Here is a 12,981-nt window from a genome sequence, read left to right on the forward strand (position 1 = left end):
CCCAAAAGGTCAAATCACAGGTGTGTACCCTTGCATCCAGTGCTGGGAATCAAACCTAGGGCCCTGTGTATGCTGGGGCAAGCACTCGACCAACTGAGCTACACCCCAGCACCCTCTCCCTCCCCCTTTTACATAGCCACTCCCTTGGCAACACCCCTCAGCTACAAAGGAAATTACTTCTTCAGATGGGGTGGGAGTCCACCACCCTGTGATTAACTGAGCATCTACCCCTCAGTACCCTTCCCACTGAATATCAGAACCCATCGTTTGCACAATCTGTTTCGTGCCTATATTCCTCCAGCACGCATCCCTTTCCCAAACAAGACTATAAAGAGCCTTCAGAGGAGGGACTTCCAGTTTCTTGCTCGGCTCAGCACCACCATGCTTCCCATATAACATCTGGCACACAGCACATACTTCGATACCATTTGATGACTGAATGTAAGAACAGTGGGCAGATGAGCTTAGATGTGGGGCTCCCATTGGGGGCGGGGGTGGGGGATTTGCGCCAGTATCAGTTTTGGTGCAAGAGGGTGGGAACTCCAAAGCTACCTCTCTGCCCTGTCTGAGATCCTATCTGCTTTGACTCAGGACCTCCCGGCTGCAGGTGTCCGCATTCCTGAGATGAGCCTGTATCCAAATCCCAGCCTCTATTGACACAGCTCTGTTCTCTGCTATGCAAACATGTTTAAACTGGACTGTAATTTGGTGGATGGACCCAGGTCTTATCTCAGGGGTACAGGTGCGATGCGGGTAGCATTTCACCCATCAGCTCTGTCCCTCATTTACATTCATTCCACTGAGTAGCTGAGCATCTAGAGAATCCAAAGGTTCCTTTACATCCTAACCCCTTCAGTTAGGAGTTCTGTCACACTCCCCCTTTCCTTAACCTCACCGAGACAGGGTCTCCTGTAGCTAAGCTGACCTCAAACTGCCTATGTCGCCAGAGGATGTGAACACCTTCATGCTGGGTTTATGTGATGCTGGGGATCAAACCCTGGGCTTCATGCATGAAGAAGAGCTCTACCAACAGAGACACATCCCTAGCCCTCTCCTTATTTTTATTTTATTGATTTACTGTGTGTGTGTGTGTGTGTGTGTGTGTGTGTGTGTGTGTGTGTGTGTGCTGTGAACATTTCCATATGGGTAAGTAAGCATATAAGTGGATGTATATACACCTGCATGTGGAAGGAAATGATCGATATTGGTGTCAACTGCTTTTCTTCACCATTTTGGGGGAGCAGGGTGGGGATTCAAGGCAAGGTCTCACTATGTAGCTCTGGCTGTCCTGGAACTCACTTATGTAGGTTGGCCTCAAACTCACAGAGATCTACTCAGCTCTGTCCCCCAAGTGCTGGGATTAAAGGGGTACACCACCATGCTCAGCTTCATCTTAATGTCTGAGGCAGGGTCAATGGATTCCAGGGATCCACCTGTCTCTATTCCCCAAGCTCTGGGGTTATAGACACTTGCCACATGCCTGGCTTTTACATAAGTTCTGGGGATCCAAACTCAAGACCTCGCATCTACACAGCAGGGACCTTAGGTCATCTCCATCTCCCCATTGCCATTCTCCTTATTTTCTTAGTCATAAATATTCATGCATAACTTTATGGAAGGTTAGAAGCATGTCCCACCTGGGTTCAGTTACTGCCCTGCCTCTTGCTACCTCTGTGACCACAGGCAAATCACTAAACCTCTCTGAGTCTTAACTCCCTTGTCTATATGTGGTGGTTAAATGAGAATGGCCCCTATAGGTGCGTATATCTGAATGCGTGATCCATAGTTGGTGGAGCAGCTTGAGAAGGTTTAAGGGGTGTGGCCTTGTTGGAGGAGGTGTATCATTGGGTGGGCTTTAAGGTTTCAAAAGCCCAGGACATCCAAGTTATTGTGCTTGCTCTCTCCCTCCCTCCCTCAGTAGTGGGTAAGGTACTTGCTGGGCAAGCTTGCAGACCTGAGTTTGAATCCCAGCGGGCCACATCCCATGCCTCTCCAGGCACAGTGGTGCATGCCTGTAATCATGGTGCTGGGTGCCCTCAGGTGGGTCAGGCCCATCCTCGGGCATTTACTAACCAACTGAGTCTAGCTGGTAGGCGAACTCCAGGTTAGTGAGAGACCCTGTCTCAAGAAGTAAGGTGGAGAGCAACAGAGGAGGCCATCCATTCTCAACTTCTAACCTCCAAATGGGCATGCACAAGTCTGAACACACATATATGTGCACACACAAGAAGATAACAGAGAGAGACAAGGAGACAGAGACAGAGGAATATGAACCCCTGTCAGGTATAACGGAATGTACCTGTAATTCTAACCCTGGGAAGCTGAGGCAGGAGGACAGCAAATTCAAGGCCAGCCTGGATTATACAGGGAGACCCCGTCTCAAAACAAATAAAGCAGCAGAAAGAATATTCATGCACAGATGTCTATGAATCCAGCACCAAAAGGCATTGTCTCTCCCCCTACAGCTTCTCATAGCCCCTCTGTAAACTACAGTTCAGTTCGATTCTAAGGCTCTAATCACTTACAGCCACCTGGATAGTAAGAAAACCACACTTTAAGAGCACTGAACACATGCCAAAATCTCTAAATAAAACAGCTCCCAGCCTTCAGCAGAAGCATTGTACCAACCGCTATCTGCCTTTCTCAGACAGGAAAGACAAGCCACCCAAGGTCACACAGTGAGTCACTGTCGGAAGTGAGGCTCTTCTCCAATAAAAGCGTATGTACTGTCCTTTAATGTAGTGACCTGCCAGCAGCCAGGAGTTTGCTCTCGGCTGCTGTTCTGGCAGTGGAGAAGATGGGCCCGAGTCACACAACAGGAAGATGGCTTGTATGCAGCTCTCAGAAACCTTTTGAGAACCTACTATGTGCCAGAAACGGTCCATGGTGATTTTGAGGACATACTATGTGTCAGAAACTGTCCATGGTTCTTTTAAGAACTTACTATGTGTCAGAAACTGTCCATAGTATCTTTGAGGACCTACTATGTGTTAGATACTCTCCATAGTACATTTGAGGACCTACTATGTGTCAGAAACTCTCCATGGTGCATTTGAGGACCTACTATGTGTCAGAAACTGTCCATGGTACTTTTAAGAATTCACTATGTGTCAGAAACTGCCCATGGTACTTTTGAGGACCTACTATGTGTTAGATACTCTCCATGGCACTTTTGAAAAGCTACAATGTGCCAGGTGCTGTTCAGAGCATTTTCAAGACATTATGTGTGCTGTCCAGGGCACTCTTGAGAAACTACCCCGAGAGAAGCATGGAGGTGCATGCCTGCAATCCAGTGCTCCAGAAACCGAGACAGGAGTGTCTGTATATTCCAGGCCAGCCTTGGCTACATACTGAGTTCCAGGCTATAGTCTAAGCTACAGAATGAGACTGGGGGAAGGGGAGTCTGCAATGTGCCAGTCACTGTCTAGGGCACTGTGGAGTGACCCGTACCTCAGACAGGGGTTCTTGCCCTCAGAGTGAATAGGGACTTATTTATGAATGGGGGGATGTAACTGAATAAGTGGTTAGTCACATAAGTGATTAGTTCAATGCAATTCTGATCAACACTTTGAAGGCAACTTTGAGGAACAAGACCAAGGAGAGTAGAGAGAATTCAGGGAACTGTTGCCCAGAAACATTGGCCTGAAAAAAACACATAGACTGCAAGAGCGGGTGCAAAGGACCAGGGGCAAGAAGAGCAAAGAGGTGTTTGTGGGGGTGGTTACAGGGGAATGGGGGAGGGTGGGGATCACACAGAGCTTTGCAGATGAAGGGTTAGGGGTGGTACTAATTAAATATTCCCTTGAGAGACAGAGATCTCAAAGCTTAAGACAGTAATAGCATCTATGACCTCACAGTGTGGAGCCAACCAGGAGCAGGTTCACTGCATGGCTCTGACTCAGGTTCTCAGGAGGCTGAGGGCTGGGTGCTGGCGGAGGCTGCATTCATTGATAACTAGACTGAGAATAGGGGGCCCACTTCCAAGTCAGCTCACTCACAGAGGTGGGGAAAGGCTCCAGCTGTCAGTGGGATGCCTCCATCCCTGGCCTCGGGCCTCTCACAAGGCTACTGCAGGGTCCTCCTGACCTGACAGCCGGTTCCGCCACAGCGAGTGACCCCAGGGAAAACAGGCAGAGATCTTCAATGGCCTTCAGCCTGGCCCCAGAACTCAACGCCACTTTATGCCACTCTGTACTACTGCATCTCACCTGTGACTTGGCCACCCCAGTCCACAAGGGGAGGGACTCCACGAAGACATGGACACTCAGAGGTGAGCCACCCTAGACGCCTTCCTGGAGGCCAGCCACAGCAGGTGTGTCTTCTCAACTCTGTGTGCCTAAACCAGGGGTCTAGTTTTGAAGCCAGCACTCACTTGATAAAAAACAATTCCTATGAAGGCAGAATGTCCACCCTGGGGAGAATAAGGTACTTATTCTAGCCTTTTCATTTGGCAAAAGAAACATGGCTGAAGGCATAGACAAATACATTTGGATTGCTGAGTGGATAAGCACCAAGTTGTTTTGTTTTGTTTTTGTTTGTTTGTTTTGATTTTTCCAGACAAGGTTTCTCTGTGTAGCCCTGGCTGTCCTGGAACTCACTCTGTAGACCAGGCTGGCTTCGAACTCACAGAGATCCACTTGCTTGTGCCTCTAGAGTGCTGGGATTAAAGGTGTGTGCCATCACCCCAAAACCTGGCTCCAGGTTGGTGATCCCTTTGCCTCTGTTTTCCCGGTGCCTGGGATTACAGGTGTAAGCCACCATGACTGAGCTTCAGGGCACATTTACAGCCCCAGAATGGATAATAATTAATTCTTTTTTTTTTCCCCAGAACTTGCTATGTAACACAAGTTAGCCTCTAACTCCAGGGTCAAATAATCCTCCTGCCTCAGCCTCCTGAGTAACCTGGACTTCAGACAAAATGCTTCCACACCCAGCCACTGCATGAATCCTGAGCACAGAATTAGAAGGCCCCAGAAAATCACTAAGGAAGGCAACTTGAGACGCTCGCCATTCCTGCCGAGCCTCTAGGAAGAGAAGGGGCAGACACTGCCAAGGAGGAAAGAGATGGTGGTCGCAGACTGGGGCTCAGACCATTTAGGGAGAAGGAAGTCCTGGGACCAATCAGCTCAGCAGAGCAAGAATTCCAATCAGCCATCAGGCTTGGTGGTGGTAAAAAAGAGGGTCCACCAACAACCAGGAGGGGGAGCCCCAAATGCCCTACCCTCAACACAGAGCCTGTGGCCTGGAAACTCCAGACCAGGCCCTGAGCTGGACTATACAGGACCCACCCAAAGGGACTTTAGGCTACAAAACCCAGGCACAGCCTAGAAAGGGGGGGGGGGTGCAGGACTCCCGGCCATGTCAACACCCTCAGGTTCATCCACCGCATCCCTAAAGCAGGAGGCTGTCACGGTGCCCTCTAGGGACACCAACCAGGCCAGAAGAACTCAAGACTCTTCCCCGCTGATGGAAAGAGCTTCTAGTCAGCTCTCCTGTCTCGTGCACAGATCTGGACTATAGTGGTCACTAGGAATTTTAGAAAAAGAATTTGTAGTTGTTTGACTTGTCTTTAAATATATAAGAATACAGAAAAGAAACCCAGAAAAACCCAATGCAAGAAAAGAAGAAGCAGAATTCCAAGACAACCAGGGCTGTTACACAAAGAAACCCTGTCTCAAAAAACAAAGTCACAAAGTTGTCCAACAAGAGAGAGCATCACTGCATACGTGGGTGCTCAGCTTTGAACATTATTGACCTAGTAACCACTAAACACTAACTGCTGGTACATACAACACAGCAAGATGTTCTAACCAGTGTAGGACAGGGGCTCAAGAGATAGCTCAGTCTGTAAAATGCTTTCACAGCAACCCCTAGGAGACCTCACTTCCATCCCTAGAACAACACAAAAGAGTCAGGCTCTGTGGCAACTGCTTACAATCCAAGCAAGGGGGAAGGGATGTGAAGACAGAAGGACCCCTGAGGCTCACTGTCCAGCCAGCGCAGAGTGAGTTCCAGCCCAGTCAGAGACCCTGTCTCAAAAATAAACACAAGTCAGGCATGGTGGCTTTAATCCTACCTTGGGATGCAGAGGCAGGAGGATCGCTATGAGTTCCAGGTCAACTTGGTCCTAATAGTGAGACCCTGTCTAAGTAAATTACTTAATAAATAAGATGGAAAGTTCCTGAAAAGGGTTGTCCTTTGGCCTCATGCACATTCATCTGTGCTGGGACACACGCACCAAGAGAGAGAGGTAAAGACAATATCCTACCAATAGGGAAATGATAAATAATGATCTTAAAATAGTCTAAGTTACTTAGAAATGTTACTTAGAAATAGAAGCTGCACTGGGCAGTGGAGGCACATGCCTTTAATCCCAGAACTTGGGAGGCAGAGGCAGGTGGATCTCTGTGAGTTTGAGGCCAGCCTGGTCTACAGCTAGTAGTCCAGGACAGCCAGGACTGTTACACAGTGAAACCTTGTCCAAAAAAGAAGAAGAAGAAGAGGAAGAGGAGGAAGAGGAAGAGGAAGAAAGAAGAAGAAGAAGAAGAAGAAGAAGAAGAAGAAGAAGAAGAAGAAGAAGAAGAAGAAGAAGAAGAAGTCATCGCTAGGCATGATGATACACACCTATAATACCAGCTTTTAAGAGGCAAGTAGATCTCCGTGAGTTCAAGGCCAGCCTGATCTACATAGAGGTGTCTAGGTCAGCAAGACTACATAGTGAGACCCTGTATTTGTTTGGGTTACTATTGCTATAATGAAACACCACAACCAAAAGCAAGATGGGGAAGAAAGGATTTATACTTGTCTTACCCTTCTGCATCCATAGTTCATCACTGAAGGCAATCAGGACCATGGGTGGGAGGGGTTCCCACTTACAGGCTTGGTCCCCACCTCTTGCTCAGACTGCTTTCTTATAGAACCCAAGACCCCTGCCAGAGATGACACCACCCACAACAGGCCAGGTTCTCCCCCATCAATCACTAATTAAGAAAATGCCCTACAGGCCTGCCTGTAGCCTGATCTCATGGAAGCCTTTTCTCAACTGAGGCTCCCTCTTCTCCAATGGCGCTAGCTGTGTTAAGTAGACATTAAACCAGCCGGCACAGACAAGAAGCTTGGGCTGGCCTAGGAAGATGGATTAATGAGTAAGAATGCTGACTGTATAAGCATGGGGGTCTGAGTTCAGATCCTAGAGCTCATAAAAAAAAAAAAAAGAGCTGGGCCTGGCTGAGTATATATCTATAAACCCAGGGGTGGGAGGATCACTGGGACTTTTGCTAACTACCCAGCTCCAGGTTCAAAGAAACAAGGTGGAAGGTGGAAGGACACCTAATGTCTAGACTCTCTCTGGCTCCACCCTCCCCTATGTGTGTGTATGTGTGTGCAAGAAATATGGACATGGATAACAAAATGACAAGTGAAATGTGTGAAAGTGGCTGACTTCGGAATTGATACTAAGGGTTGAGAGAAACATTATTATTATTATATTATTACGCTGCTTATATACCAGTAATATGACTTTTCAAAGAAATATAGGAGCACACACACACACACACACACAAGAAGTATAAAAGGCAAGCGGAACAGGGCCAACTACACTCCTGTCACTGAAGCAGTAGTGATGAGGAAGGCGGGAGCTCTTCTCTGAAACAGAAGCTTCTGGAAGCCCCAAGCTTTGTTTTCCTTAAAGGCTTTTCCTTGTATGTGAATGGGCATGAGGCTGCATCCAAAGCCATGAGCTTAGAGGGCAGACTGCAGGACATTCAAGATCACTGAGCATTGTAAGGGATCTAAGGAGGACTCTGGGGAGACGAGACAGAATAGGGAGAGTCCAGGCATTGTAAGGGACTAAGGAGAAGCCTGGGAGGACAGGGACAGAGTAGGGAGACCCAGGAGGATGGATGAGTTGCTGTCCATATGTACGGGATTAGCAAGAATTAATAGAATAATTGGCGATGGGAAAGATGGCTTAGTGGTTAAGAGCACACGCTGCTTTCATGGTAGAGCCAGATCTAGCTCCCAGAGCACTGCATCTAAGAATGCACGAGTGCGCGTGCGCACACACACACGTGAATATACATTATTAAAATCTTTTTATTTTTTTTCAGTATTGCATTTGCTGTGTTTTCGTATGGTACCAGATGGGCACAGCCTAGAATATTTTTTAAAGGTTGTGGGAACGGAAGCCACACTCTGAGCATGAAGGACGGTGAGCCAGACTGGGGAAGGAATGGAAGCATTCCAGGTGCAGCCCGTCTTAAATTCTCTGATAGCAGAAGCTGCCTGATAAAAGGCGGAGGATAGGTGGGGCATTCTCTTTTCTTTTCTTCTTCTCCCCTTCCCCCCCATCCCACCACCTTTCTGTGGCAGTAATCTCACTGTGTAGCTCAGGCTGGCCTTGAACTCAGAGGTAGTCCTGCCTCTGCTTCCCCAGTGCTGGGATTACAGGTGTACCCCGCCCTGCTCTCGTGTGTATACACACACACACACACACACACACACACGAGAGAGAGAGAGAGAGAGAGAGAGAGAGAGAGAGAGAGAGAGAGAGAGAGAGTGAGAGTTGGCTTAGTTTTGAACTCAGCCAGGATCAGAGTCCAGAGCTCGCTCATTCCTGACCCGGAGGGTCCCCAGGACCCAGTGGAAAAGCTTGTGTTAGCAGTCCTGTCCTTAAGTCCATAGGCTCTTGGGCACACATGAGAGTAGTCCAGGAATTCTGGGAGCCTGTGGGTTAACCCAGATAAAGAGAATATCTGTCTTATTGTAGGGCTGTTTTTCAATACACTAGATCACCTCCCCAGTTAAGAACCAGTCTCTCCCCCAGGGGATGGAGCAGAATGCCTGGACTCCATGCAGCAGAGGGACAAAGGTTGTAGGGGAGGAGTTAGGTGGAGGGTCAGCTCTGGGGTCACTGGGGTCTGATTGGACCTATCTCCTTCCAGTCCGGTGACCCTGGACTGTCTGTCAGGAGGAGTTAAAGAGGTAGAGAATGCTAACCACCTGGGAACTCCGAAGGCATCTCTGCAGGTAAGGCATTGATCTGTCTAATCTTCAGAGAGCCGGGGGCTGCACTTTGACCAAGAGAAGAGCTTTTCTGCTGCAATTCCCACAGACTCAGGTCTGCTCTAGAAACCCCTCCCCACCCCCAAAAATCTTCTCCCTTCTGTCCTGACCACCAGCCGCTGGTGTTGTGGTATGACCAGTCCCAAAGCTCAGGGGAAGCGGCCTGGCCCACGACCTTGGAAGAACCTGGAGAAAGCTTCACCAAACGACAGTACTTTTCCACTGCACTGCGCGGCCACCTCAGCAGGCTTTGTGCTGTGTAGGGAAGAGGCAAAGGGCACCAGGCCGGCCCCAGCAGGAACCCACTCCAAATCTTCGTTCTCAGAGATGGGGGGTAGGGACGCTCTGTGGGTGAGGGGCAGCAGGCAGGAATTCTAGAAAGAGGAGGGGCTCTCCCTGGGAGCCTGGAGCCCAAGAGTAAGGTTGGAGAAATTTGCATCTGTTAATCCCTCCGCAATGTTTTGGGGGATTCCCACTCCTTAGCCGCCCCTCTCTACTCTTCATCCTTCCAAAGATAAAGCTTAAAACAGTTCCAGCGCATCCGTGCTGGGTCTTGGGAAGCTCGAGTCTGCGTGTGTGTGTGTGTGGGGGGGGAGTGGAGAAAGGGAGGGGACAAGAGAGCTAGCGGTCCCGCCCGGTGATGTAGGCAGTCGGGGGAGGTGGAGCCGCGACGCCTGAAGGAGTTCCCACCGCAGCCGTGCTCTTGGTCCACCTCATCCAGCTGCCACCAAACCCTGCTCCAGAGACGTCCCTGCGGCCAAATAGGCGGCAGGGACCGTGGCAATCCACCCTATATTCGGACCTAGGGGACATCCATTACTCCAGAGCCCTGTCCCTCCTTGCTTCCCAGACGGCTGGAGTCATTCCCTGGGGAAGCTGTTCCGGGCCGATCAGCCGCCGCACGGGCATCTCCGCGGCCAGCACGGCTGGGCACCGGGCATCTGCGAAGCCAGCCCTGCGGGACACTGGGCATCACGCAACGATTGTCTCCGGCCTCCACCCAGCTTGTCGTGAGTCCTGGGCGGTGGGCTTCTGAGAGCCTTTGGCCGACCCAGGACGAGGGTGAGCTCCCCTCGCTCCCAGTCCTTTGCGCCGCCGCGATGCTGCCCTGGAGACGGAACAAATTCGTGCTGGTGGAGGACGAGGCCAAGCGCAAGGCAAAGAGCCTAAGCCCCGGGCTCGCCTACACGTCGCTGCTCTCCAGCTTCCTGCGCTCTTGCCCAGACCTGCTACCGGACTGGCCCCTGGAGCGTCTGGGTCGCGTATTCCGCAGCCGGCGCCAGAAAGTGGAGCTTAACAAGGAGGACCCCACCTACACTGTGTGGTACCTGGGCAACGCCGTCACCCTGCACGCCAAGGGCGACGGCTGCACCGACGACGCTGTGGGCAGGATCTGGGCTCGCTGCGGGCCGGGAGGGGGCACGAAGATGAAATTGACGCTGGGCCCGCACGGCATCCGCATGCAGCCGAGCGAGCGCTGCGCGGGGGGATCGGGAGGTCGCAGGCCGACGCATGCCTACCTGCTGCCGCGCATCACCTACTGCGCGGCGGACGGGCGCCACCCGCGCGTCTTCGCCTGGGTCTATCGCCACCAGGCGCGCCACAAGGCCGTGGTGCTGCGCTGCCACGCCGTGCTGCTGGCGCGAGCTCACAAGGCGCGCTCCCTGGCCCGCCTGCTCCGCCAGACCGCGCTGGCGGCCTTCAGCGACTTCAAGCGCCTGCAGCGGCAGAGCGACGCGCGCCACGTGCGCCAGCAGCATCTCCGCGCGGGGGGCGCCGCCGCCTCGGTACCCCGCGCCCCATTGCGCCGCCTGCTCAATGCCAAGTGCGCCTACCGGCCACCGCCGGGCGAGCGCGGCCGCGGAGCTCCGCGTCTCAGCAGCATCCAGGAGGAGGATGAGGAGGATGATGCGGAGGAGGAGGACTCCCGGGACAGCGAGGGAGGAACCCTGCAGCGCGAGCGACCCGAGGTGCTCAGCCTGGCCCGGGAGCTGAGGACGTGCAGCCTGCGGGGTGCCTCGGCGCCTCCGCCACCGGCGCAGCCCCGCCGGTGTAAAGCCGGCTCCAGGGAGCGGGCAGGCCAGGCGCGCTGAGAGCACAGGTCTAGGACTTGGGCCCTAGACCCGGCCCCTCAGACTAACCAGGACTCTAACCCGGCCCTGCCCGCTTCCGCGCCCCCCTGGTCCCTGGCCTGCCTCCCTCGCGATCTCCATAGTGGTCGCCTTGCTCCTCATCCTAGCTCAGGGTGAAGCCGGATATGCCCTTGATTTTTAGGGGTGGAAGGGAGTCCACATCTCCCCACATTAGGAGTTTCCCTGGTCCTCCACTGTGGAATTGTTCCCACGCTTATGCCAGGTCTGTCCACAGATCAAACTTGCTCTCTTCCAAAACAGCCTCTCAGGAGAACGGGGAAATAGGTTTGCAGAAACCCTGGAGGGTGGGTTTGAACCCAGGACCCCGTCTAGGGTAGGAGTTATGGCCCCGCCCTTGGTCTCTTATCCCCTGTGATATGAACCACCCTGGAGAGATTTCAGGTAAGGAAGAGAAGGGAGTGAGTGGGTGGGGAGAACTGAGAGCCCCACCCAGGACACCCTCCTGGGACCACACACACAGGGAGGAAGTCTTGGTCTTACACTTTCCCCTATGGAAAGCTCCTGATACTTTACTGCTCTGCCTGTGAGAGGGACTAGGAGGGTCCTGTCTACGTGCAAAGGACAGAGTGGGACCGTCTAACAGCCCTGCACTAGGCAGCTATCCAAGCCTCTGCCTTGGCATTCCCACAGGGCTCTACTCATCCCCTCACTGCAAACAGATAACTGGTCTACCCTGAATCCTGGACCACGATGAAACCTCCAAAGGAGGTAAGGACACATGCCCCCAAAGAAGCCAAGGATTTCAGGGCAAGCAGGCCCTGACCACAGCTGTACTATGCAGGATGAGGGAGAAAGGAAACAACAAAGAGGGGAAGGGAGTCCCTACCCAGGTCTCTCCATAAGGCAATCAAAACCCAAAGATCTATGCCATCTACTGAGCATTGTAAATAAAGTAAATCTGCTTTTTCAGCTCTGTCACCCCTCCTGTGTTGTGTTTGCCAGGCCTGCTGGGGTGAGGCTGTTATCATGATCCCCAAGGACAGAAGGGCCCAGAAAATAGCCCCCTTTAGCATCTGCAGCCACCTCCCATGATCCTCCAGGGTGGGGATTGCTGCCTGGAAGCTGTTCCCGGAATGTCAGGGGAGGAGACAGTAACATATGCTTTGTCTGAAAACTGCACGAGCCAAGTCCCAGAGGAGCAGCCCCTGTCTATCCGTCTGTCTGTCTCTGCCTCCCACGATGTCTGTACACCAAGGAACTCAGATGTAAGTCTCTCTGGGGCATTTGGCAGAGTCGGTGTGTGTGTGTGTGTGTGTGTCTGTGTGTGTCTGTGTGTTGAGTTAGGGGACTTCTCTTTAGCCATATTATGTGTCATAGCCTGCGGCCCCACCAGGTTCAGGGATGGGAGGAGAGCGGAGGGTAGGAGAGGAGGATGCACAACCCAGATTTCTTTTGAAAGACTGGAGAAATGTGCCCAGCCCCCGCGACAGTGAGACTTGAGCTCTGATAGCCTCAGCCCTGGGCTGAGCTGGGCACGGATCCCAGAGCTACTCAGAGTCTGGACTATGACTGGTGTTCAAAATGACTCTCTTTCCCGGAGCTACTGGAACAGAAAGTGAGTGCAGCGGCCACTACACCGTGGCTGAACCCTTGCAGGGCCAAAGGTCTGCTAGAAAGCCAGGACTGGCTTGGCCAGCCAGGCTGACAATGACCGACAAGGCAAAGATGTCCTGTCTGCTGCTTCCCTCGTACAACTAGTCAAGGCTTCCGCTGGTGCTTTTCCCACACAGACAAAAGAAGAGGTGACACATCACCCCTGGAGAGG

At 52.1% G+C, this 12,981-nt stretch overlaps 1 protein-coding gene across 1 annotated transcript; it reads left to right on the forward strand.

Annotated features, from left to right (window-relative positions):
• The first annotated feature begins 8,851 nt into the window (after window positions 1-8,851).
• Fam43b (family with sequence similarity 43 member B) lies at window positions 8,852-11,564 on the forward strand. The gene has a single exon (XM_005352963.3). It carries the CDS (start codon window positions 10,164-10,166, stop codon window positions 11,154-11,156), a length of 993 nt encoding a protein of 330 aa, XP_005353020.1. The 5' UTR covers window positions 8,852-10,163; the 3' UTR covers window positions 11,157-11,564.
• The last annotated feature ends 1,417 nt before the right edge of the window (window positions 11,565-12,981 follow it).

Source organism: Microtus ochrogaster, chromosome 10, assembly GCF_000317375.1.
Source record: "Microtus ochrogaster isolate Prairie Vole_2 chromosome 10, MicOch1.0, whole genome shotgun sequence".
NCBI classification, from domain to species: Eukaryota; Metazoa; Chordata; class Mammalia; order Rodentia; family Cricetidae; genus Microtus; species Microtus ochrogaster.

Bases quoted from the DNA above. Each gene is read 5' to 3' on its own strand.
- Fam43b (XM_005352963.3), top strand. From the start codon at position 10,164: ATGCTGCCCTGGAGACGGAACAAATTCGTGCTGGTGGAGGACGAGGCC.